The following is a 27076-nucleotide window of genomic DNA, read 5'->3' on the forward strand; positions in this document are numbered from 1 at the left end:
CTCAGGCCAGGCCACATTGGAGGCCCCCCCGGGGGGGGGGGGGGGGGGGGGGGGGGGCACTCTGCCGTTACTTGTGAAACCCTTAAATAGTCCGTCTAGCTGTAAGTGATCATGTGGTTTGGTTCAAGTGTCCACATTATGCTCACATTGCCAAAACTACAATACCGGGGGGCGAAATTCTCCAGTATCGGCGCGATGTCCGCCGACCGGCGCAAAAAACGGCGCAAATCAGTCCGGCATCGCACCGCCCCAAAGGTGCAGAATCCTCCGCATCTTGGGGGGCCGAGCCCCAACCTTGAGGGGCTAGGCCCGCGCCGGACTGATTTCCACCCCGCCAGCTGGCGGAAAAGGCCTTTGGTGCCCCGCCAGCTGGCGCGGAAATGACATCTCCGGGCGGCGCATGCGCGGGAGCGTTAGCGGCCGCTCACGGCATCCCCGCGCATGCGCTGTGGAGGGAGTCTCTTCTGCCTCCGCCATGGTGGAGACCGTGGTGAAGGCGGAAGGAAAAGAGTGCCCCCACGGCACAGGCCCGCCCGCGGATTGGTGGGACCCGATCGCGGGCCAGGCCACCGTGGGGGCACCCCCCGGGGCCAGATCGCACCGCGCCCTCCCCTGCAGGACCCCGGAGCCCGTCCACGCCACCTTGTCCCGCCGGTAAGGTAGGTGGTTCAATCCACGCCGGCAGAACAGGCATTCTAGCAGCGGGACTTCGGCCCATCCGGGCCGGAGAATCGCGGGGGGGGGGCCGCCAACCGGCGTGATTCCCGCCCCCGTCGAATCTCCGGTGCTGGAGAATTCGGCAACTGGCGGGGGCGGGATTCACGCCAGCCCCCGGCGATTCTCCGACCCGGCGGGGGGGGGTCGGAGAATCTCGCCCGATCGTTAAAAGCACTGTTCACTGTCTGTGTGATGTGGAGATGCCGGCGTTGGGCTGGGGTGGGCACAGTAAGAAGTCTTACAACACCAGGTCAAAGTCCAAGAGGTTTGTTTGGAGTTACTAGCTTTCGGAGCGCTGCTCCTTCCTCACACTGCCTGTGTGACCTCGCTGTCTGTAAATTAATGACCTGCGGTATTTGGCCGCGAAGCAAACCGTCTTGTCTTTCTCCAGCTTCTTCCATGTCCTGAAATTCTTCACAGCTTTAGAAGATGTGAAACGTGGCATCGCTGTGCGCGCTGCGATCCCGCAGTCGCTGTGCGCGCTGCGATCCCGCACAGACACCACATCTATTTGCAAAGTTAGCACAGGGCTAAATCGCTGGCTTTGAAAGCAGACCAAGGCAGGCCAGCAGCATGGTTCAATTCCCGTAACAGCCTCCCCGAACAGGCGCCGGAATGTGGCGACTAGGGGCTTTTCACAGTAACTTCATTTCAAGCCTACTTGTGACAATAAGCAATTTTCATTTCATTTCAATTACTGGAGAGAATTCTTCGAGACAGGATCTACTCCCATTTGGAAGCAAGTGGACGTATTAGCGAGAGGCAGCGTGGTTTTGTGACGGGGAGGTCGTGTCTCACTAACTTGATAGAGTTTTTCGAAGCGGTCACAAAGATGATTGATGCAGGTAGGGCAGTGGATGTTGTCTATATGGACTTCAGTAAGGCCTTTGACAAGGTCCCTCATGGTAGACTGGTACAAAAGGTGAAGTCACACGGGATCAGGGGTGAGCTGGCAAGTTGGATACAGAACTGGCTAGGTCATAGAAGGCAGAGAGTAGCAATGGAAGGGTGATTTTCTGATTGGAGGGCTGTGACTCGTGGTGTTCCGCAGGGATCAGTGCTGGGACCTTTGCTGTTCGTAGTATATATAAATGATTTGGAGGCAAATGTAACTGGTCTGATTAGTAAGTTTGCAGACGACACAAAGGTTGGTGGAATTGCGGATAGCAATGAGGACTGTCAGAGGATGCAGCAGGATTTAGATTGTTTGGAGACTTGGGCGGAGAGATGGTAGATGGGGTTTAATCCGGACAAATGTGCAGTCATGTATTTTGGAAGGTCTAATACAGGTAGGGAATATACAGTGAATGGTAGAACCCTCAAGAGTATTGACAGTCAGAGAGATCTAGGTGTACAGGTCCACAGGTCACTGAAAGGGGCAACACAGGTGGAGAAGGCAGTCAAGAAGGCATACGGCATGCTTGCCTTCATTGGCCGGGGCATTGAGTAGAAGAATTGGCAAGTCATGTTGCAGCTGTATAGAACCTTAGTTAGGCCACACTTGGAGTATCGTGTTCAATTCTGGTCGCCACACTACCAGAGGATGTGGAGGCTTTAGAGAGGGTGCAGAAGAGATTTACCAGGATGTTGCCTGGTATGGAGGGCATTAGCTATGAGGAGAGGATGAATAAACTCGGTTTGTTCTCACTGTAGCGACGGAGGTTGAGGGACGACCTGATAGAGGTCTACAAAATTATGAGGGGCATAGACAGAGTGGATAGTCAGAGGCTTTTCCCCGGGGTAGAGGGGTCAATTACTGGGGGGCATAGGTTTAAGGTGAGAGGGGCAAGGTTTAGAGGAGATGTACGAAGCAAGTTTTTTACACAGAGGGTAGTGGGTGCCTGGAACTCGCTACCGGAGGAGGTGGTGGAAGCAGGGACGATAGTGACATTTAAGGGGTATCTTGACAAATACATGAATAGGATGGGAATAGAAGGATACGGACCCAGGAAGTGTAGAAGATTGTAGTTTAGACGGGCAGCATGGTCGGCACGGGCTTGGAGGGCCGAAGGGCCTGTTCCTGTGCTGTACTTTTCTTTGTGCTTTTGTTCTAATTCACACCCGTGAGACCTCTGTGTGAGAGAGCCGGAGCATTGCGGAAGGGCGGAGCATACTGTCTCCACCCCGGTGATCATATTTAAATGCCGGATTTGCGTGCTCCACCAGCACGGGACACAAACCTCATTTTTGCTGCCAGCGAGGGACTGGAGCATGGCGCTGGAATTGGCGCCGGGCACGGACCTCGATTTTGACCGGACTCCCAATTCTCCACCCGATCACGATTTGCGTTACCGGCATCGCGGGGCGGAGAATTCAGCCCATGGTCACCTTTCCTGGCGCTAGCTTTTTATTCCAGATTTAGTGAGCTTAAGTTCCCCAGCTGGCTCTGGTGGGAATTGGGGTAGGCCATTCAGCCCGTCGAACCTGCTTCACCATTCATTCGATGGTGGCTGAGCATCTACCTCATTGCCCCTTTCCCACACCGTCGCCAGATCATTAGTCTCCAGAAACCTATCACGTTCTGTCTGGAACACACTCAGTGACTGAGCTTCCACAGCCTCTGGGGGAGAGAATTTCAAAAACTCACCACCCTCTGAGTGAAGAGATTCGTCCCCCTCTCAGCATTACCAACTTGCTGATCAGCCTTGATCATAATGAATGGCGGAACAGGCTCGAAGGGCTGAATGGCCTCCTCCAGCTCCTGTTTTCTATGTATGCTTCCATGTAACCCCTTATTCTGAGATTCAGTCCCCTGGTTCTAGACTCACTAGCTGGGGAAACATCTAATCCAACCTGTCACACCCGGTAAGAATTGTGTAGATTGTTGTGTTACGTACTCTGGGATAACACAGGCACTCGATGCAGCTTTGACCAAAAGATACTCCAGACTTTGAAGTAAGTTCAATGTGATTTATTGAACCATTAGCACAGTTCTCTATGAGTTCGACTCTCCTGCTAATCTTGCTATAGTAACTCAGTCTAACTAACCAGTCTGCTCTAAGCCACGTGGTGGGTGTGATGCTTCTGATCTGCCCCTGTCCTACTCTCTAAGTGTCGCCTGTGGAAAGAGACAGAGCATGTGTGCTCTGTCCTTATATATCAGTTGTGTAATGCCCCCTTGTGGTAGTGTCACCTCTGGGTGTCTTGACTGCCCATTGGTCGTGTCCTATTCTATGTGTTCATTAACTGTATGTCTGCATGTCATTACATCTCCGGTGCTCCCTCTAGTGTTTACTTAGTTGTAGTGTATTTACATTAACCCCTTGTGTATTTACAGTGATGCATATCAGCACATAGGTTTCAAGGAGAACATCTCATTCTTCAAAATTCTAGGGAATACAGGCTCAATTTCCTCAATCCCTCCTCATAAAATAATCCCGTCATCCCCGGGATCTGTCTGGTGAACCTCTGGCACTCTCCCAAGTGTCTCCTTCCTTAGGTAAGGAGGCCAAAGTTGGACATGTATCTCCAAACCGTTGCAGTCTCACTGAGGCGCTACAGGATTGCGGCAAGGCGCCTTCACCCCTATTCTCCAATCCCCTTGCAGTGAAGGCCACCACACAATCTGACTGCGGCCCCGAACGCTGGTTTTTAGTGGGTCTGAACGTTTTAGGGATTTGAGCAATCCGGGCCTCTGGATCTCTCATTCAGTAACATAACTATTTTGTTCCCATACTTTTAGGAAGGCTGGCCTGTTCGTGGGCAGCTGGCTCCCGTGAAACCCTCTGTCCCACTGAGGGTCAGTACCCCTGGGAGGCCGCGAGGTCTAATGATTCCTGAGCGCTCAGCGTTACACTCTACGTAACCTGATCAAACATTACATCATCGCACACAATACGTCATCCCCTCTCTCTCTACTTTCTCTGTTACTGACTGAGGTTCCATCAACACCAGGGGCAGTGAATATCCAAAATTATAACAATAACCAGCAATATGTAATCCAAAATATATAACTAGAATATAGCCAGCACTGTATAACTACAATATACTCGATATAACAATGGTCAGTAATAACTGCCAACATATAACGCTAACAAAGAATATATAACCATGACCAGCAATAACTAGTAACAGATATCTAAACCCAGCAAAATAAAACCAGAACCATAAAGATGTACCTATAGCACATCCATAAACGATAGTGTAAAGGCACACTTGTCAATATATAAACACATAAATATCCACAAACACACAAGTGGAAACTGGTACAAAACACCCAACACAACAAAGTCAAAACTGCCCAAGCAGCCCAGAGTTCAAAAAGCATTAAAAAAAATCTCAGGCAATTGCATGAACCAAACTTCACACTCAATTCCGGGCACTGACTCTAGGCACAGTCAGACACAGTCCCACTCAGTCAGACACAGTCCCACTCAGTCAGACACCATCCCACACAGTCCCACACAGTCAGACACAGTCCCACATAGGCCCACACAGTCCCACACAGTCAGACACAGTTCCACATAGGCCCACACAGTCCCACACAGTCAGATACAGTCCCACACAGTCAGACACAGTCCCACACAGTCAGATACAGTCCCACACAGTCAGACACCATCCCACACAGTCCCACACAGTCAGACACAGTCCCACACAGTCAGACACAGTCCCACACAGTCAGACACAGTCCCACACAGTCGGACACAGTCCAACACAGTCCCACACAGTCAGACACCATCCCACATTCAATCATAAGGGGAGTAGACAGGCGTTTCTGTGGTCAAAAACGAGACTCCCGAATGGTATGTTGCCTCCCGGGTGCACGGGTCAGGGATGTCTCAGATCGGCTGCAGGACATACGGAAGGGAGAGGGTGAACAGCCAGTTGTCGTGGTGCATATAGGCACCAACGAAATAGGTAAAAAACGGGATGAGGTCCTACAATCAGAATTTAGGGAGTTAGGAGATAAGTTAAAAAGTAGGACCTCAAAGGTAGTAATCTCGGGATTGCTACCAGTGCCACGAGACAGTCAGAGTACAAATTCAGGAACAGTCAGAATGAATACGTGGCTTTAGAGATGGTGCAGGAGGGAGGGGTTCAGATTCTTGGGACATTGGAACCGGTTCTGGGGTGGTGGGACCATTACAAATCGGATGGTCTACACCTGGGCAGGACTGGAACCAATGTCCTAGGGGGTGCTTTTGCTAACACTGTTGGGAGGTTTTAAACTAATGTGGCAGGGGGATGGGAACCAGATTAGGAAGTTAGAGGTCAGTAAAGAGGCAGCAACTAAAGCCAGTAAGGTACTAGATAATAAATTCAATGTGACTAAGGGGAAGAGTAGACAGGGAAGAGATGATGAACGCAAAGGGACAGGTGGTCTGAGGTGCATTTGTTTCAATGCGAGAAGTGTAGCAGGTAAGGCAGATGAATTTAGGGCTAGGATTAGTACCTGGGAATATGATGTTATTGGTATTACTGAGACTTTGTTGAGGGAAGGGCAAGACTGGCAACTAAATATCCCAGGGTATAGATGCTTCAGGAGGGATAGAGAGGGAGGTAAAAGGGGTGGAGGAGTTGGATTACTGGTCAGAGATTATATCACAGCTGTGATTAAGGAGGGCACGATGGAGGATTCGAGCACTGAGGCAATATGGATAGAGCTAAGAAATAGGAAGGGTGCGTTAACATTGTTGGGACTTTACTACAGGCCTCCCAAAAGGGAGCGTGAAGTAGAGGTACAAATATGTAGACAGATTATAGAAAAATGTAGGAGCAATAGGGTGGTCGTGATGGGAGATTTTCACTTCCCCAACATTGAATGGGACTCATGTAGTGTTGGAGGCGTAGATGAAGCAGAATTTGTAAGGAGCATCCAGGAGAGTTTTTTAGAGCAGTATGTAAATAGTCCAACTCGGGAAGGGGCCATACTGGACCTGGTATTGGGGAATGATCCCGGCCAGGTGATTGAAGTTTCAGTCGGTGATTACTTTGGGAATAGCGATCACAATTCCGTAAGTTTTAGAATACTCATGGACAAAGACGAGAGTGGTCCTAAAGGAAGAGTGGTAAATTGGGGAAAGGCCAAGTATAACAAAATTCGGCAGGAGCTAGGGAATGTGGATTGGGAGCAGCTGTTTAAGGGTAAATCCACATTTGAAATGTGGGAGTCTTTTACGGAAAGGTTAATTAGAATGCAGGACAGACATGTCCCTGTGAAAATGAGGGATAGAAATGGCAAGATTAGGGAACCATGGATGACGGGTGGAATTGCGAGACTCGCTAAGATGAAAAAGGACATAAGATGTAGGCGACTTAAAACTGATGAAGCTTTGGAGGAATATCGGGGAAGTAGGACAAATCTCAAACGCGCAATAAAGAGGGCTAAAAGGGGTCATGAAATATCTTTGGCTAACAGGGTTACGGAAAATCCCAAAGCCTTTTATTCGTATATAAGGAGCAAGAGGGTAACGAGAGAAAGGATTGGCCCACTCAAAGACAAAAGAGGGAATTTATGCGGGGAGTCAGAGCAAATGGGTGAGATTCTTAATGAGTACTTTGCATCGGTATTCACCAAGGAGAGGGACATGACAGATGTTGAGGTTATGGATGGATGTTTAAATACTCTAGGTCAAGTCGGCATAAGGAAGGGGGAAGTTTTGGGTATTCTAAAAGGCATTAAGGTGGACACGTCCCCAGATCCGAATGGGATCTATCCCAAGGGCGAAATACTCCGTAATCGGCGCGATGTCCGCCGACCGGCGCCCAAAACGGCACAAATCAGTCCGGCATCGCGCCGCCCCAAAGGTGCGGAATCCTCCGCATCTTGAGGGGCCGAGCCCTAACCTTGAGGGGCTAGGCCCGCGCCGGACTGATTTCCGCCCCGCCAGCTGGTGGGAAAGGCCTTTGGTGCCCCGCCAGCTGGCGCGGAAATGACATTGCCGGGCGGCGCATGCGCGGGAGCGTCAGCGGCCGCTCACGGCATTCCCGCGCATGCGCAGTGGAGGGGTCTCTTCCACCTTCGCCATGGTGGAGACCATGGCGAAGGCGGAAGGAAAAGAGTGCCCCCACGGCACAGGCCCGCCCGTGGATCGGTGGGCCCCGATCGCGGGCCAGGCCACCGTGGGGGCACCCCCCGGGGCCAGATCGCCCCGCGCCCCCCCCCCAGGACCCCGGAGCCCGCCCGCCCCGCCTTGTCCCGTCGGTAAGGTAGGTGGTTTAATCCACGCCGGCGGGACAGCCATTCTAGCAGCGGGACTTCGGCCCATACGGGCCGGAGAATCGCCGGAGGGGGCCCGCCAACCGGCGCGGCGCGATTCCCGCCCCCGCCGAATCTCCAGTGCCGGAGAATTCGGCAACCGGCGGGGGCGGGATTCACGCCAGCCCCCGGCGATTCTCCGACCTGGCGGGGGGTCGGAGAATCTCGCCCCAGGTTACTGAGGGAAGCGAGGGACGAAATAGCTTTGGCCTTAACAGATATCTTTGCAGCATCCTTGAGCACGGGTGAGGTCCCGGAGGACTGGAGAATTGCTAATGTTGTCCCTTTGTTTAAGAAGGGTAGCAGGGATAATCCAGGGAATTATAGACCTGTGAGCTTGACGTCAGTGGTAGGCAAACTGTTGGAGAAGATACTGAGGGATAGGATCTATTCACATTTGGAAGGAAATAGACTTATCAGTGATAGGCAACATGGTTTTGTGCAGGGTAGGTCATGTCTTACAAACCTAATAGAATTCTTTGAGGAAGTGACAACGTTAATTGATGAGGGAAGGGCTGTAGATGTCATATACATGGACTTCAGTAAGGCGTTTGATGGAAATAGTGAAGTCGTATGGGGTTCAGGGTGTACTAGCTAGATGGACAAAGAACTGGCTGGGCAACAGGAGACAGAGAGTAGTGGTGGAAGGGAGTGTCTCAAAATGGAGAAAGGTGACTAGTGGTGTTCCACAGGGATCCGTGCTCGGACCACTGTTGTTTGTGATATACATAAATGATCTGGACGAAGGTATAGATGGTCTGATTAGCAAGTTTGCAGATGATACTAAGATTGGTGGAGTTGCAGATAGTGAGGAGGACTGTCAGAGAATACAGCAAAATATAGATAGATTGGAGAGTTGGGCAGAGAAATGGCAGATGGAGTTCAATCCAGGCAAATGCGAGGTGATGCATTTTGGACGATCTAATTCAAGAGCGGACTATCCGGTCAATGGAAGAGTCCTGGGGAAAATTGATGTACAGAGAGATCTGGGAGTTCAGGTCCATTGTACCCTGAACCTGGCAACGCAGGTCGATAGAGTGGTCAAGAAGGCATTCAGCATGCTTGCCTTCATCGGATGGGGTATTGAGTACAAGAGTCGGCAGGTCATGTTACAGTTCTATAGGACTTTGGTTAGGCCACATTTGGAATACTGCGTGCAGTTCTGGTCGCCACATTACCAGAAGGATGTGGATGCTTTAGAGAGGGTGCAGAGGAGGTTCACCAGGATGTTGCCTGGTATGGAGGGTGCTAGCTATGAAGAAAGGTTGAGTAGATTAGGATTGTTTTCATTGGAAAGACGGAGGTTGAGGGGGGACCTGAATGATGTCTACAAAACTATGATAGGGTGGATAGCAACAAGCTATTTCCAAGAGTGGGGGTGTCGATTACAAGGGGTCACGATTTCAAAGTGAGAGGGGGAAAGTTTAAGGGAGGTGTGCGTGGAAAGTTTTTTACGCAGAGGGTGGTGGGAGCCTGGAACGCTTTGCCAGCGGAGGTGGTAGAGGCGGGCACGATAGCATCATTCAAGATGCATCTGGACAGATATATGAACGGGCGGGTAACAGAGGGAAGTGGATCCTTGGAAAATAGGTGACAGGTTTAGATAAAGGATCTCGATCGGCGCAGGCTGGGAGGGCCGAAGGGCCTGTTCCTGTGCTGTAATTTTCTTTGTTGTTTGTCCACACAGTCAGACACAGTTCCACACAGTCAGACACCATCCCACACAGTCAGACACCGTCCCACACAGTCCCACACAGTCAGACACAGTCCAACACAGTCAGACACAGTCCCACACAGTCAGACACAGTCCCACACAGTCCCACACAGCCAGACACTGTCCCACACAGTCCTCACAGTCAGACACAGTCTCACATAGTCACACATACTCTCACACAGTCAGACACAGCCCCACACACTCGGACGCAGTCCCATGCAGTCGGAAACAATCCTACGCAGTCGGACACAATTCCACACAATCGGACACAGTCCCACACAGACTCACAGTCAGACACAGCCCCACACAGTCAGATACAGTCCCACACAGTCAGACACAGTCCCACACAGTCAGACACAGTCACACACAGTCCCACACAGTCCCACACAGTCAGACACAGTCCCACACTGTCAGACACCACCCCACACAGTCCCACAAAGTCAGTCACAGTCAGACACAGTCGCACAAAGTCCCACACAGTCAGACACCATCCCACACAGTCCCACACAGTCAGACACCATCCCACAAGTCCCACACAGTCAGACACAGTTCCACACAGTCCCACTAAGTCAGACACCGTCCCACACAGTCAGACACAGTCCCACACAATCAGACACCATCCCACACAGTCAGACTCAATCCCACACAGTCAGAGACAGTCCCACATAGTCAGACACAGTCTCACATAGTCAGACACAGTCCCAGACAATCAGACGCAGTCCCACACAGTCAGACACAGATCCACGCAGTCAGACACCGTCCCACACTTTCAGGCACAGTCCCACACAGTCGGGTGCAATTCCACACAGTGAGACACAGTCGGGCACAGTTCTGCACAGTCGGACGCAATTCCACACAGTCCCTCACAGTCAGACACAGTCACACATACTCCCACACAGTCAGACACAGCCCCACACACTCGGACACAGTCCCACACAGTCGGAAACAGTCCCACATAGTCGGACGCAATTCCACACAATCGGACACAGTCCCACACAGTCAGTTATAATCCCACACCGTCTCACACAGTTGGACACAGTCCCACATGTCAGTCAGAAGCCCACACAATCTCACACAGTCCGACACAGTCGGACACAGTCCCACACAGTCGGACACTGTCACGCACAGACTTTGTCCCACAGAATCCCACACAGTCAGACACAGTTCCACACAGTTGGACACTGTCACACACAGACTTAATCCCACACAGCCCCACACAGCCAGACACAGTCGGACACAGTCCCGCACAGTCGGACACAGTCCCGCACAGTCGGACACAGTCCCACACAGTCAAACGCAAACCAACGCAGTCAGACACAGTTTCACACTGTCACACGCAGTCTCACATGCTCCCATACAGTCGGTGCCGTCACAGTCTCACACAGCCGGGAAAAGCCCCACACAGTAAAATAAACGTTGCACAGACTCCTAGAGATTTGGTCATAGTCACAACTCGCATCCATCCTTGTCTACTCCTCTCTCGCTTCTGTTATGGTTCTATTTTACTTTCTCTGACCTCTGTCTTTGGTCAAGAAATCCAGTTACATCAAAGCACCACCATAGCAGGATCGTGTTATTAAAAATTAACAAACAGTCCTCATTCTCAAGCTCATGGCCGGCATTCTGACCATTCAAACCTTCATACCTTGTTTTGGGTTTGAATCTGTCAGATGTCTTTCCTCTCCACGTTTAGCCTTGACTCTTCATCCCTCATCCTCAATATTATTCTGCTCTTTCTATCAGTTTGTGTCCCTGTCTCTGTTGTTCTTACTCGCTAACCCCCTCTGGTTATCCCAATTCAATCTCCAGCTGTGCAGTCAGTTAATCTCTAATCTTTTAAATTCTTTTTAATGATCTTTATTGTCACAAGTGGGCTTACATTAACACTGCAGTGAGGTGACTGTGGAAAGCCCCTAGTCGCCACATTCCGGCGCCTGTTCGGGTACACAGAGGGAGAATTCAGAATGTCCGAACTACCCAACAGCACATCTTTCGGGACTTGTGGGAGGAAACCGGAGCACCCGGAGGAAACCCACGCAGACACGGGGAGAGCGTGCAGACTCCGCACAGACAGTGACCCCCAAGCCGGGAATCGAACCTGGGACCCTGGCGCTGTGAAGCAACAGTGCTAACCACTGTGCCACCGTGCCGCCCTCCGCCAGTCAACCGGAATAGAACTGATCCCACAGAATACAACAACAACTTGCATTTATATAGCCTCTTTCTCGAAGTGTAAACAATCCAAAGGTATTTCACAGGAGCTTTACTAGACAAAGTTTGCCGCTGAACCGCGTAAGCAGATATCACGTCTCATTGCCAATGCTTGCTCCAAGAGATGGTTTTTTTAATAAACGTGTTAAAGAAGGGAGAGAGGCGGCGAGGTTTACGGTGCGAATTCCACAGCTTAGGGCCCAGGGGACTGAAGGCATACAATCATAACATTTACAGTGCAGACGGAGGCCATTCGGCCCATTGAGTCTGCACCGGCCCATGGAAAGGGCACCCTGCCTAAGCCCAGACCTCCACCCTATCCCCACACTGCCACTCTATTCCCGTAACCCCACCTAACCTTTTTTGGACACTAAGGGCAATTTATCACGGCCAATCCACCCAACCTGCACGTCTTTGGACTGTGGGAGGAAACCGGAGCACCCGGAGGAAACCCACGCACACACGGGGAGAACGTGCAGACTCCGCACAGACAGTGACCCAAGCCGGGTATTGAACCTGGGACCCTGGAGCTGTGAAGCAACTGTGCTAACCACCGTGCTACCGTGCTGCACTGTGCTCCAGCATGGCCATCAATAGTGGAACAATAGTGAAGCAGTAGTGACACAGGAGCTGAATTCTCTGATACTTACCTAAATACAGCCCCTCGCGGATCCCACATCGCCGTTCGTTCACATTGAAGTCGATGTAGAAGACGGTGACCGGGTGTCCAAAGCTGAGCTCTGGGCTGGGGTCCAGGGTGATGACCGCATCGTGGGGAGACCCCAAGCTGAGGCCGGAGTCTGGCAGGATGGTGAGCAGCTTCTCCCCAGCCCGGGGCTCTGCTGCATAGACCGCCACGGCCGGCTGCGGGATCTCAGCCAGCCGCTTGCACTCAGAGTCTGACAGAAAAGACACTCGCTGACACAGGCTGGATTTCAGGTAGCCTAGGCTGGCCGTGGACCACCGATGCAACCGGGCAGCTTTGAACTGTGACCCCTCGGCCCCCAGCAGCTCGACGAGAAGCGCCATGGACAGCAGCCATTCCCAGCGCCAGACCATGACCAGGAACGCCGGGATGGGGAAGAACAGAAACCCCACGCACTGACAATACCACTTTAAGAAATGGTCAGTCACTCTCTGTGGGTTGTCGAGAGCCAGATGGATGTAGATTTGCAGCTGTCTCTGTTAGTCAGCGGAAGGCAGGCACACGGACACATTCAGCAGCAACTTCGGGAGGGATCAGGCTGCAGAACTGACTGGTCCAATCTGTGGTGAGCCACTAAAGCAGCTTGAAGTTAGTTCTGTGAATGCCGGTTCCAACTCCACCCTCCACAGCCTGACACCAGCACTGGGCGGGACTTGGCAGCTTGGCTTTCGCAACTCAGCTCATAGCATCTCCCCAAAGCACAGGGCAGCACACACAGACACCGTGACAGGGACAGAGTCCCTCACACACACACACAGTCCTTCACACACACACTCACACTCACCATCTCCCCAAAGCACAGGGCAGCACACACAGACTCCGTGACAGGGACAGAGTCCCTCACACACACACACAGTCCTTCACACACACACTCACACTCACCATCTCCCCAAAGCACAGGGCAGCACACACAGACTCCGTGACAGGGACAGAGTCCCTCACACACACACACACACACACACACACACAGTCCTTCACACACACACTCACACACACACACACTCACCATCTCCCCAAAGCACAGGGCAACAAACACAAACTCTGGGACAGGGACAGAGTCCCTCACACACACACACACACACACACACACACACAGTCCTTCACACACACACACACACTCACTATCTCCCCAAAGCACAGGGCAACAAACACAAACTCTGGGACAGGGACAGAGTCCCTCACCGCACCCCCCCCCCCCCCCCCCCCCACAACCCCCACAGAGACAGAGTCCCTCATACACACACACTCCTTCACACACACACACTCACCATCTCCCCAAAGCAGAAGAGATTTACCAGAATGTTGCCTGGTATGGAGGGCATTAGCTATGAGGAGCAGTTGAATAAACTCGGCTTGTTCTCACTGGAACGACGGAGGTTGAGGGGCGACCTGATAGAGGTCTACAAAATTATGAGGGGCATAGACAGAGTGGATAGTCAGAGGCTTTTCCCCAGGGTAGAGGGGTCAATTACTAGGGGGCATAGGTTTAAGGTGCGAGGGGCAAGGTTTAGAGTAGATGTACGAGGCAAGTTTTTTACACAGAGGGTAGTGGGTGACTGGAACTCGCTGCCGGAGGAGGTGGTGGAAGCAGGGACGATAGGGACATTTAAGGGGCATCTTGACAAATACATGAATAGGATGGGAATAGAGGGATACGAACCCCGGAAGTGTAGAAGATTGTAGTTTAGTCGGGCAGCATGGTCGGCACGGGCCTGGAGGGCCGAAGGGCCTGTTCCTGTGCTGTACATTTCTTTGTTCTTTGTTCTTTGTTTGTCAAGCACAGGGCAGCACACACAGACTCCATGACAGGGACAGTGTCCCTCACACAGACACACACACTCACACACACACTCACCATCTCCCCAAAGCACAGGGCAACAAACACAAACTCTGGGACAGGGACAGAGTCCCCCCCCCCCCGCACAGAGACAGAGTCCCTCACACACACACACACTCCTTCACACACACACACACACTGCTTCACACACACACTCCCCACAGGGACAGAGTCCCCCATACCCACTCTCCTTCACACACACACACACTCCTTCACGCACACACACGCTCCCACACACAGACTGCTTCACACACACGCTCCCCACAGGGACAGAGTCCCCCATACCCACTCTCCTTCACACACACACTCACACACACACTCCTTCACACACACACACACACACACACAGACTGCTTCACACACACGCTCCCCACAGGGACAGAGTCCCCCATACCCACTCTCCTTCACATACACACACACGTCTCACAAAATCCCTTACTCACACTCACACCTTTACAAACAGTTGTTCATATGCACACACAGTCTCTCACACTCATACACACAGGTAGACACACACACACTCCTTCACAGAGTCCTTCATACATCTCTCACACTCATACAACACCCAAACAGGCAGTCCCTCACAAACTCACACCACAGTCCAATCTGAAACGATATGCATCGCTGTTACAGAGTCCAGGATCCCAGTGATTTATCAGAATCCAGGGAAATTAAAACAACAGCAAATTGCATTTAGCTACCCCCTTCAATGCAACTGCAAATCCCAAAAGTGCTGCACAGTGCCAGGGTCCCAGGTTCGATTCCCGGCTTGGGTCACTGTCTGTGCGGAGTCTGCACGTTCTCCCCGTGTGTGCGTGGGTTTCCTCCGGGTGCTCCGGTTTCCTCCCACAAGTCCCGAAAGACGTGCTTGTGAGGTGAATTGGACATTCTGAATTCTCCCTCTGTGTCCCCGAACAGGCGCCGGAATGTGGCGACTAGGGGCTTTTCACAGTAACTTCATTGCAGCGTTATTGTAAGCCTACTTGTGAGAATAATAAAGATTATTATTATTATTTTAAAAATGTTCTTTTAACATTTTTTAAATTGTTTTCTTAGAGTTACAAAGCCAATATGCAGACTGGACATGGGCAAAACCTTAATCCATCTCTTTGATTGCTCCAAAAACCAATTCAAATTGAATCCAATGCATGGTCCCCACAGGAGAGACATACTGGACAGGCTGACAAGGAAAAGCAATGCACCCCATCCTGGGCTCGATCTGACTCTTGATCTTAGCCAAAAGGGATAGGACAGGGGAGTGGGCCCAGGCAAGCTGCTCTTTCAGAGGTCAGTGTAGCCTCGTTGGGCCAAATGGCCTCCTTCTGCACGGCAGGGATTCTCTGAAAGAGGAGGCGATGCAATGATAATTAGGGTTGTAGAGGAGAATCAGAGGAGGGCAGGACATCTCAAGAGGGCTGGAGGAGATTTCAGCGGCAGGGAGGAGTGAGGCTTTGCAGAGATTTGAAAAGGAGGATGGCGTTTTTAAATTGAGGTGTTGCTTAGCGAGGAGTCAGTGCAGATCATCAAGCACAGGGGGTGGCAGGAAAAAGGGGACTTGGTACGAGTTAGAATAACAGGCAGCAGAGTTCGGCCGACCTGAAGTTTACACAGGGTAACCTGTGGAAGTTCAGCCAGGACTGCATGGGAATATTGAGGCAGGAGGGAACGGTGACATGAAGGAGAGTTCCGGGACCAAGACAGCTGAGATAGGTGATGTTCCAAAGGTGGGCTTGGTGATGGTGCAGCTATGTGGCTGGAAACTCCGCCCAAAATGACACCAAGGTTGCAAATAGTCCAGGTCAGCTTCCAACAGTTTCCAGGGAAAGAGGTGGAGTTCATGGCTACATAACCAGGTTAGTAGGAGGGACCAAAGGCGATGGGCGCAATCCTCCGGCCTCGTTGCATTCAAGAGAGAGCACAACGCGGTCGGAGAGTCCCGGGAACGGCCTGCACCATAAATTAACTTCGAAATATTTTGGGAGAATCCCGATGGGTGGGATCCAGCGGGATCTAGGGGCTGGTTTAGCACACTGGGCTAAATGGCTGGCTTTGAAAGCAGACCAAGGCAGGCCAGCAGCACGGTTCGATTCCCGTACCAGCCTCCCCGAACAGGCGCCGGAATGTGGCGACTAGGGGCTTTTCACAGTAACTTCATTGAAGCCTACTTGTGACAAAGAGCGATTTTCATTTCACTTTCTTCCCGGTCCCGATGAAGCTGACCCCCTGCGGCAGATTCCCCAGCGCCGCTGTCAGTGAGCGATGCAGGACCATCCCGCTGGCAGCCAATCGCGAGCTGCCTCTCCCGCCGGAAATCCCGCTGCGATGGGAATGGAAATTCCCGGACAGTATCTTCTGGAATCATAGAATCTACAGTGCAGAAGGAGGCCATTCGGCCCATTGTGTCGGCACCAGCCCTTGGAAAGAGCACCCTACCTAGGCCCACTCCCCCACCCTGTCCCCATAACCCTACCGTTTGGAAACAAAGAGGCAATTTAGCGCGGCCAATCCCCAAAACCTGCACATCCTTGGACTGTGGGAGGAAACCGGAACACCCGGAGGAAACCCACGCAGACAAGGGGAGAACGTGCAGACTCCGCACAGACAGTGACCCAAGCCGGGAATCGAACCTGGGACCCCGGAGCTGTGAGGCAGCAGTGCTAACCATCATGCCACCCCAATTGGTCCTCTTAATATTTAGTTGGAGAAAATTTCTGTCCATCCACGGCTGGATATTGGATAAGTGATTTGGTAATTGCGATAATGGGGGATTTTAAAGAGGGGGAAAGTGAAGAAAGCAATGTGAAGTGTTGTACACGAGGAACCGTACACTTTGTTTTTGAATAATGGTGCTAGAATAGCGCGTTCTAGATAGGTCCTTAGGAGACACTAGCATTAACGGTGTGGGAGTGGATTCTCATAGTTTAGACTTTGTAGGTAAGCTGGTGCTTCATGAGGACCTGGGAATTGATCAGGACTGACCGGATCGATCAGCCTTCTAGGGGTCATTCTGGTCAATGAGATTGATAAGTTATCAGGATCTTGGCGTTTATCAGGCTCGTGGGAATCAACCAGAACCATGGAGATTAATTAGATCCTCCAAATTTGACCAGAATCTTGGGAAATCCCCAGGGGCGGGATTCTCCCCAATTCCCCGAAGGCCCGACGCCGGCGTAACAAAATGGCTCGAGCCGCTCCGGCGCCAGGCCGACTGGAAGCTGCAGAATCCTCCGCACTTCCAGGGGCTCGGCCGGCTCCGGAGGGGTTGACGCCAGGCCAGCCGGCGGCAAAGGGCCGGCGCGAGTTACCGCATGCGCAGGGGGGTGTCTTCTCCGCGCCGGCCACGGCGGAGCCCTACAGAGGCCGGCGAGGGAGGAAGGAGCGCCCCCACGGTACAGGCCCGCCCGCAGATCGGTGGGCCCCGATCGCGGGCCAGGCCACCGTGGGGCCTCCCCCGGGGCTGGATCCCCCCCCCCCCCCGAGGATCGCACCAGCCGGCCTCCCAGCCAGGTCCCGCCGTGTGGGACCGTGTCCATTTCACGCCGGCGGGACTGGCCAGAAACCGACGGCCGCTCGGCCCATCGGGGCCCGGAGAATTGCCGGGGGGGGGGCCCCCGACCGGCGCGGCGTGTTCCCCGCCCCCGCCTGAAAACCGCCGCCGGAGAATACGGCAGCCGGCATCGGAGCGGCGGGGCGGGATTCACGCCTCCCGCCGGGGATTCTCCGGCTCATTGGGGGGGGGTCGGAGAATCCCGCACCAGGTTCCACGGCATCTATTAAGATCCTGGGGATTTGTCAGGATTCTGAGAATATAACCAGGATCCTGGGATGTATCAGAATTGAAGTGATTTTTTGGGGATTGGATGTGACTGCCCAAATGTTCAATATCTCAAAGCAAGTGTCCAAAACAGAGGAGGACTGAAACGGCGGAATTCTCCGGTCGCCGACGGCGAAATCGCACTCAGCGAGGGGGGGTCAGAGAATCTGAGTTCCCGAACAAATCGGGGGCCGCACCGCTTTCGCGATGCTGCGCCCACCCCCCCCGGTGCTCCGTCCCCGACCGGCCGCATTCCCGACAGCGTGGGACACGTGTGGTCTCGCCCGTCGGGAACTCGGCGTAGCGGCTGCGGACTCAGTGCAGCACCGCAACAGTCGGGGGAGGGCCGATGCGCATGCGGGGGGGGGGGGGGGACTATGTCAGGGGCTGGGGACACTGTGGGGGGGGTGGGGGGTGGTCCGGGACGTGCGAGCTGGCCGAAGAGGCGGTCTATCTTGCAGACCGGGTCCGTCAGCTGCCGCCGCCATTTTGTCTGGCGTGAAACGCCACGGTTCACGCGCCGGAGTGGGGACACAGACCCAGGATCGGAAAATCCAGGCCCCGTTTTTTTCCTCAACTTGTTTTGCTGAATCCCCATTTCTGTAGCCCCTTTCACAGCCCAGGATGTGCCCCGAGCCAACAAAGTACATTTTGAAGTAGGGTCACTGATGGTAATATCAGAAACACAGCAGCCAATTTGCGCAGAGCAAGATCCCACACACAGCAATAAGATAAATGATGGACAATCTAACGATTTAAAAATGAGGTTGGCTGAGGGATGTATCTGACCCAGGAATGGCGAACGAGCTTCCTCACTCGTTTTCATCATAATACCACGGGATCATTTATGTCCACGTAAGAGGGTAGACTGGACCTCAGGCTAATCTCTCACCTCGATGGTGGCAGGTCCAGCAATGGCAATAACAGCTCACAGTCCAGCCAGGTTGCTGCATTCGAGGAAAATCCACAGAAACCCCAGGCTTTCAGCCCTTTCAACACTACCTATCCCTCTCACTGAAAGGGGCAACACAGGTGGAGTAGGTAGTCAAGAAGGCATACGGCATGCTTGCCTTCATTGGCCGGGGCATTCAGTATAAGAATTGGCAAGTCATGTTGCAGCTGTATAGAACCTTAGTTAGGCCACACTTGGAGTATAGTGTTCAATTCTGGTCGCCACACTACCAGAAGGATGTGGAAGCTTTAGAGAGGGTGCAGAAGAGATTTACCAGAATGTTGTCTGGTATGGAGGGCATTAGCTATGAGGAGTGGTTGAATAAACTTGGTTTGTTCTCACTGGAACGACGGAGGTTGAGGGGAGACCTGATAGAGGTCTACAAAATTATGAGGAGCATAGACAGAGTGGATAGTCAGAGGCTGTTCCCCAGGGTAGAGGGGTCAATTACTGGGGGGCATAGGTTTAAGGTGCGAGGGGCAAGGTTTAGAGTAGATGTACGAGGCAAGTTTTTTACGCAGAGAGTAGTGGGTGCCTGGAACTCGCTGCCGGAGGAGGTGGTGGAAGCAGGGACGATAGGGACATTTAAGGGGCATTTTGACAAATACATGAAAAGGATGGGAATAGAGGGATACGGACCCCGGAAGTGGAGAAGATTGTAGTTTAGACGGGCAGCATGGCCGGCGCGGGCTTGGAGGGCCGAAGGGCCTGTTCCTGTGCTGTACTTTTCTTTGTTCTTTGTTCCTGACAGTTTTTGTGAGGATCGAATAGAGAGCAGCATTATTGTGATGTTCATTACCCATCTGCAACCCCAGATTAGGATCACAGGTTATGCCGGGGGGGTGGGATATGTGTGTGTGGTCGTCGCACGTGTTAAGGAACAGTTCACGGATCGGCTCCGCAGTTTGACAAAGTTAGTCGTTGCTCCGTGTTGCTTAACCTGATGGAAGTGTCTGACAACTCAATCAATTTGACATATGTATTGAATAACAGCCTTGATTGAGTGCGCTCACCACCCTGACTTGGAAATATATCGCCGTTCCTTCACTGTCGCTGGGTCAAAATCCTGGAGCTCCCTTCCGAACAGCACAGGGGGTGTACCTACACCACATGGCCTGCAGCGGTTCAAGAAGGCAGCTCACCATCACCTTCTCAGGGGGCAATTAGTGATGCTGCACTATCCAGCGATGACCATGCTCCATGCATGAATAAAGAAAGCTGGACCAATTGAGTGACAAGGGTATTGAGTGGCAGATGGATGGCATGGCTCCTCGGTCACCTATCACAGCACTCTGGCCTTGATTGAACCCTGACACGATGGGTTAATAGTAAAAATGCCAGAAACAGCCATCTGACCCCCCCCCCCACCCACGAGACCGCCATGTTCTGGGCACTGCGGTTTGAAAGGTGGTTGAAGTAGATTAGTCTCTGTGGCGAGATTGTGGAGGCCGGGGGTGGAGGATTCTCTGTCAATGCCGTTGGGATCCTTCACTCCCCCATGGGCTGTGCCTTGCATTGCGGCTGGTGTAGGGAATCTGATTAAGGAGCCGGATTGAATGCAGGTCCACTGGATTGCAGAGGAGACAGAGGCGAACGCGTAGGAGGGGGAGTAGGTCATCCAGCTCACTGGGGAAGAACTCCGCAGATTAATGTCCCCCTGAAAGGCGAAATTCCTCCTCAGCTCGGTCTGAAATGGGAGACCCTTTATTCTCAAAATGTGCTGCCTGGTCCTCGACCCAAGAGGAAACTTCCTCCCAGCATCTACCCTGTAAATCCTCCTCACAATCTTCAATATTCCAATGAGATCTCCTCTCATTCTTCTGAACTCAAATAGCGATAGGCCCAACCATTCCTCACCAGGCAACCTTTTCATCCCAGGGATCAGTGGGCGGCACGATAGCACAGTGGTTAGCACTGCTGCCTCACCGCTCCAGGGTCCCGGGTTCGATTCCCGGCTTGGGTCACTGTCTGTGCGGAGTCTGCACGTTCTCCCCGTGTCTGCGTGGGTTTCCTCCGGGTGCTCCGGTTTCCTCCCACAAGTCCCAAAAGACGTGCTGTTGGGTGGATTGGTCATTCTGAATTCTCCCTCTGTGTACCCGAACAGGCGCCGGAATGTGGCGACTAGGGGCTTTTCACAGTAACTTCATTGCAGATTCACACGGACAGCTTCACATGCATTGACTCACAAACACACAACACGCACACAGTGCATACACACAACACACACACACATATACACACACACAGCTCCCTCCAATGTTCAGTCCTAATACAAATTTGCAGAGAACAACTTAAATATCGAGCAAAGTACATGTTCCAACGCCGGCGATTTGGTTAATTCTCTGTCACTAACTGTCACCCGAGGAAGGAGCAGTGCTCCGAAAGCTAGTGTTTGAAACAAACCTGTTGGACTTTAACCTGGTGTTGTAAGACTTCTTACTGTGCCCACCCCAGTCCAACGCCGGCATCTCCACATCATGACTAACTCCAGACACAGTAAATCCTTCATTCCTCAGAGCCAGAGCGCCATCAAGTGGAGGGTTAGACTCTGTATTGCAGAACTTTGGGCCCTCAGTCTGCACGCTGAGCGCAGCATCCTGCTGGTCCTTCTCTCTGCCAACCTTTCATTCTGTCATCCTTTCAACTGTGAGCCTTTCATTATCTGTCTCCTCGTGACACTTTACTCTCTCTTGCTTCTCACTCGCTTCTAAAACCGCTGCAGCTCATGTGGTGTAGGTACACCCAATGTGCTGTTAGGGAGGGAGTTCAAGGGTATCGCCCCGGCGACAGTGACGGGACGGCCGATATATTCCCAAGTCACGATGGCGAGTGGCTTGGAATAGTAAAATTATAGAATGAGACAGCACGTGAAAGGGGCCATTCAGCCCACCGTGCCCCTGCTAGCTCTTTCCCACCACACCCTGTAAATACGCCCCCCTCAAATATTCATCCAATTACTATTACTGTTGAATCAGCTTCCACCGCCATTTCAGACGGTGCAAACCAGGGGGCGGACACAAAAGTGGAGTGGGCACATCCACAAGATCTTATTAAACTCTCTGACAATGCAGCACTCCCACAGTACTGACCCTCTGACAGTGCAACACTCACTCAGTACTGACCCTCTGACAATGCAGCACTCCCTCAGTACTGACCCTCTGACAGAGCAGCACTCCCTCAGTACTGACCCTCTGACAGTGCAGCACTCCCTCAGTACTGACCCTCTGGCAGTGCAGCACTCCCTCAGTACTGACCCTCTGACAGTGCCGCACTCCCTCAGTACTGACCCCCTGACAGTGCGGCACTCCCTCAGTACTGACCCTCTGACCTGCAGCACTCCCTCAGTACTGACCCCCTGACAGTGCGACACTCCCTCAGTACTGACCCTCTGACAGTGCAGCACTCCCTCAGTACTGACCCTCTGACAGTGCAGCACTCCCTCAGTACTGACCCTCTGACAGTGCAGCACTCCCTCAGTACTGACCCTCTGACAGTGCCGCACTCCCTCAGTACTGACCCCCTGACAGTGCGGCACTCCCTCAGTACTGACCCTCTGACCTGCAGCACTCCCTCAGTACTGACCCCCTGACAGTGCGACACTCCCTCAGTACTGACCCTCTGACAGTGCAGCACTCCCTCAGTACTGACCCTCTGACAGTGCAGCACTCCCTCAGTACTGACCCTCTGACAGTGCCGCACTCCCTCAGTACTGACCTCCTGACAGTGCGGCACTCCCTCAGTACTGACCCTCTGACCCGCAGCACTCCCTCAGTACTGGCCCCTGACAGTGCGGCACTCCCTCAGTACTGACCCTCTGACAGTGCAGCACTCCCTCAGTACTGACCCTCTGACAGTGCAGCACTCCCTCAGTACTGACCCTCTGACAGTGCCGCACTCCCTCAGTACTGACCCTCTGACAGTGCAGCGCTCCCTCAGTACTGATCCTCTGACAGTGCCGCACTCCCTCAGTACTGACCCTCTGACAGTGCAGCGCTCCCTCAGTACTGATCCTCTGACAGTGCGGCACTCCCTCAGTACTGACCCTCTGACAGTGCAGCGCTCCCTCAGTACTGATCCTCTGACAGTGCGGCACTCCCTCAGCACTAACCCTCTGACAGTGCAGCTCTCCCTCAGTACTGACCCTCTGACAGTGCAGCACTCCCTCAGTACTGACCCTCTGACAGAGCAGCACTCCCTCAGTACTAACCCTCTGACAGTGCAGCACTCCCTCAGTACTGACCCTCTGACAGTGCCGCACTCCCTCAGCACTAACCCTCTGACAGTGTAGCACTACCTCAGTACTGACCCTCTGACAGTGCAGAACTCCCTCAGTACTGACCCTCTGACAGTGCAGCACTCCCTCAGTACTGACCCACTGACAGTGCAGCGCTCCCTCAGTACTGACCCTCTGACAGTGCAACACTCCCTCAGTACTGACCCTCTGACAGTGCAACACTCCCTCAGTACTGACCCTCTGACAGCGCGGCTCAGTGGGCTGGGCTGCTGGTTGGTGATGCAGAACGAGACCAGAGCAAGAGGTGGGGAGAATTTTTAACTCAACGAGTAGTTACGATCCAGGGACGTAGGACTTTGGAGCAGGTGTGGATTATTCGAGTAGTGCCACACTGTCAGAGGGTCAGTACTGTGGGAGTGCCGCACTGTCAGAGGGTCAGTACTGTGGGAGTGCTGCACTGTCAGAGGGTCAGTACTGAGGGAGTGCCGCACTGTCAGAGGGTCAGTGCTGTGGGAGTGCTGCACTGTCAGAGGGTCAGTACTGTGGGAGTGCCGCACTGTCAGAGGGTCAGTACTGTGGGAGTGCCGCACTGTCAGAGGGTCAGTACTGAGGGAGTGCTGCACTGTCAGAGGGTCAGTACTGAGGGAGTGCCGCACTGTCAGAGGGTCAGTACTGAGGGAGTGCTGCACTGTCAGAGAGTCAGTACTGAGGGAGTGCCGCACTGTCAGAGGGTCATTACTGAGGGAGTGCTGCACTGTCAGAGGGTCAGTACTGAGGGAGTGCTGCACTGTCAGATAGTCAGTGCTGAGGGAGTGCTGCACTGTCAGAGAGTCAGTACTGAGGGAGTGCTGCACTGTCAGAGAGTCAGTACTGAGGGGGTGCTGCACTGTCAGAGAGTCAGTACTGAGGGAGTGCTGCACTGTCAGAGAGTCAGTACTGAGTCAGTGCCGCACTGTCAGAGGGTCAGTACTGAGGGAGTGCCGCACTGTCAGAGGGTCAGTACTGAGGGAGTGCTGCACTGTCAAGGAGTCAGTACTGAGGGAGTGCTGCACTGTCAGAGAGTCAGTACTGAGTCAGTGCCGCACTGTCAGAGGGTCAGTACTGAGGGAGTGCCGCCCTGTCAGGGGGTCAGTACTGAGGGAGTGCCGCACTGTCAGAGGGTCAGTACTGAGGGAGTGCCGCACTGTCAGAGGGTCAGTACTGAGGGAGTGCTGCACTGTCAGAGGGTCATTACTGAGGGAGTGCGGCACTGTCAGAGGGTCATTACTGAGGGAGTGCTGCACTGTCAGAGGGTCAGTACTGAAGGAGTGCCGCACTGTCAGAAGGTCATTACTGACGGAGTGCTGCACCGTCAGAGGGTCAGTACTGAGGGAGTGCCGCACTGTCAGAGGGTCAGTACTGAGGGAGTGCTGCGTTGTCAGAGGGTCAGTACTGAAAGAGTGCCGCACTGTCAGAGGGTCAATACTGAGGGAGTGCCGCACTGTCAGAGGCTCAGTACTGAGGGAGTGCCGCACTGTCAGAGGGTCAGTACTGAGGGAGTGCTGCACTGTCAGAGAGTCAGTACTGAGGGAGTGCTGCACTGTCAGAGAGTCAGTACTGAGTCAGTGCCGCACTGTCAGAGGGTCAGTACTGAGGGAGTGCCGCACTTTCAGAGGGTCAGTACTGAGGGAGTGCCGCACTGTCAGAGGGTCAGTACTGAGGGAGTGCTGCACTGTCAGAGGGTCATTACTGAGGGAGTGCCGCACTGTCAGAGGGTCCTTACTGAGGGAGTGCTGCACTGTCAGAGGGTCAGTACTGTGGAAGTGCCGCACTGTCAGAGGGTCAGTACTGAGGGAGTGCTGCACTGTCAGAGAGTCAGTACTGAGGGAGTGCGGCACTGTCAGAGGGTCAGTACTGAGGGAGTGCAGCACTGTCAGAGAGTCAGTACTGAGGGAGTGCTGCACTGTCAGTGGGTCAGTACTGAGGGAGTGCATCACTGTCAGAGAGTCAGTACTGAGGGAGTGCTGCACTGTCAGTGGGTCAGTACTGAGGGAGTGCTGCACTGTCAGAGGGTCAGTACTGAGGGAGTGCAGCACTGTCAGAGAGTCAGTACTGAGGGAGTGCTGCACTGTCAGTGGGTCAGTACTGAGGGTGTGCCGCACTGTCAGGGGGTCAGTACTGAGTGAGTGCCGCACTGTCAGAGGGTCAGTACTGAGGGAGTGCTGCACTGTCAGAGGGTCAGTGCTGAGGGAGTGCTGCACTGTCAGGGGGTCAGTACTGAGTGAGTGCTGCACTGTCCGAGGGTCAGTACTGAGGGAGTGCTGCACTGTCAGAGAGTCAGTACTGAGGGAGTGCTGCACTGTCAGAGGGTCAGTACTGAGGGAGTGCTGCACTGTCAGTGGTTCAGTACTGAGGGAGTGCTGCACTGTCAGAGGGTCAGTACTGAGGGAGTGCTGCACTGTCAGAGGGTCAGTACTGAGGGAGTGCTGCACTGTCAGGGGGTCAGTACTGAGTGAGTGCTGCACTGTCAGAGAGTCAGTACTGAGGGAGTGCTGCACTGTCAGAGAGTCAGTACTGAGGGAGTGCCGCACTGTCAGAGGGTCAGTACTGAGGGAGTGCTGCACTGTCAGAGGGTCAGTACTGAGCTGCTCAGTTGGATGATTTATGTCAAACGTGCCGCCGTTTGAATGATTTGTGAAGCTGTGACCCTCTCTGTCATCTCAGGTGGTCATATAAGATGAAAAATGAAAATCGCTTATTGTCACGAGTAGGCTTCAATGAAGTTACTGTGAAAAGCCCCTAGTCGCCACATTCCGGCACCTGTTCGGGGAGGCCGGTACGGGAATTGAACCCACGCTGCTGGCCTGCCTTGGTCTGCTTTCTAAGCCAGCGATTTAGCCCTGTGCTAAACAACCCCTGAGATCACTGAGCAGAGTTGAAGAATGAGCATGATCTCCCCACGTTAAATATGGGAATATTTAACCCTCAACCAACATTACCAAAATACTTGAGTTGATCATCATCATATTTCAGCTTGTGGGAGCTTGCTATGTAAAAATGGCCACCACATTTCCTGTCAGTACACTGCAAAAGTAATTAATTAACTGTAAAGTTCTTTGGGCGAGGTTTTCCCGGTGAATGAGCTGGCACAGTGGGCTAATTTAGGGGGGATGCCATTTACGGTAGCGAGGGATAGGTTCAGGTTCTTGGGGATTCAGGTAGCGAGGGAATGGACGGGGATCCATAAGTGGAACTTAGCGAAGCTGGTGGAGGAGGCCAGGGAGGATCTTACGAGGTGGTATACACTGCACTTAACGTTGGCGGGGAGGGTCCAAGTGGTGAAAATGAATATTCTGCCGAGGTTCTTGTTTATCTTTCAGGCTCTCCCGATCTTTACACCAAAAGCCTTTTTTCGGAAATTGGACATGATCATTTCTGACTTTGTATGGGCGGGGACGATGCCGAGGGTGGGGAGGACCCTGCCACAGGCGGTGCTGAACATGCTTCATTATTATTGGGCGGCGAATGTGGACAAGGTGCGGTGGTGGTGGGAAGGAGAAGGGGTTAGGATGGAGGAGGAATCTTGTAAGTTTGAGGGCTATGGTGACGGCAGCATTGCCAATGGCTCTGAGTAGGTATTCAGGGAGCCCAGTGGTGCAGTCCACGGTGAAGATATGGAATCAGCTGAGGAGGCATTTTAGGGTGGAAGGGATG

The 27076-nt window shown here is 53.0% G+C and overlaps 1 protein-coding gene across 2 annotated transcripts in view; it reads right to left on the bottom strand.

The window, feature by feature from the left end:
* Positions 1 to 13152, bottom strand: part of LOC140386279 (uncharacterized) — a 53408-nt gene extending 40256 nt beyond the window's left edge. Inside the window, exon 1 of one of the 2 annotated variants that reach the window (XM_072468685.1) lies at positions 12491 to 13152. In XM_072468685.1, the coding sequence (XP_072324786.1) occupies positions 12491 to 12899 (409 nt within the window). In that variant the 5' untranslated portion in view covers positions 12900 to 13152. The remainder of the gene's footprint in view (positions 1 to 12490) is intronic. The other variant, XM_072468684.1, reaches the window with a different exon arrangement.
* Positions 13153 to 27076: the final 13924 nt, after the last annotated feature.

The sequence above is a fragment of the Scyliorhinus torazame genome, chromosome 2, assembly GCF_047496885.1.
Source record: "Scyliorhinus torazame isolate Kashiwa2021f chromosome 2, sScyTor2.1, whole genome shotgun sequence".
Classification (NCBI taxonomy): Eukaryota; Metazoa; Chordata; class Chondrichthyes; order Carcharhiniformes; family Scyliorhinidae; genus Scyliorhinus; species Scyliorhinus torazame.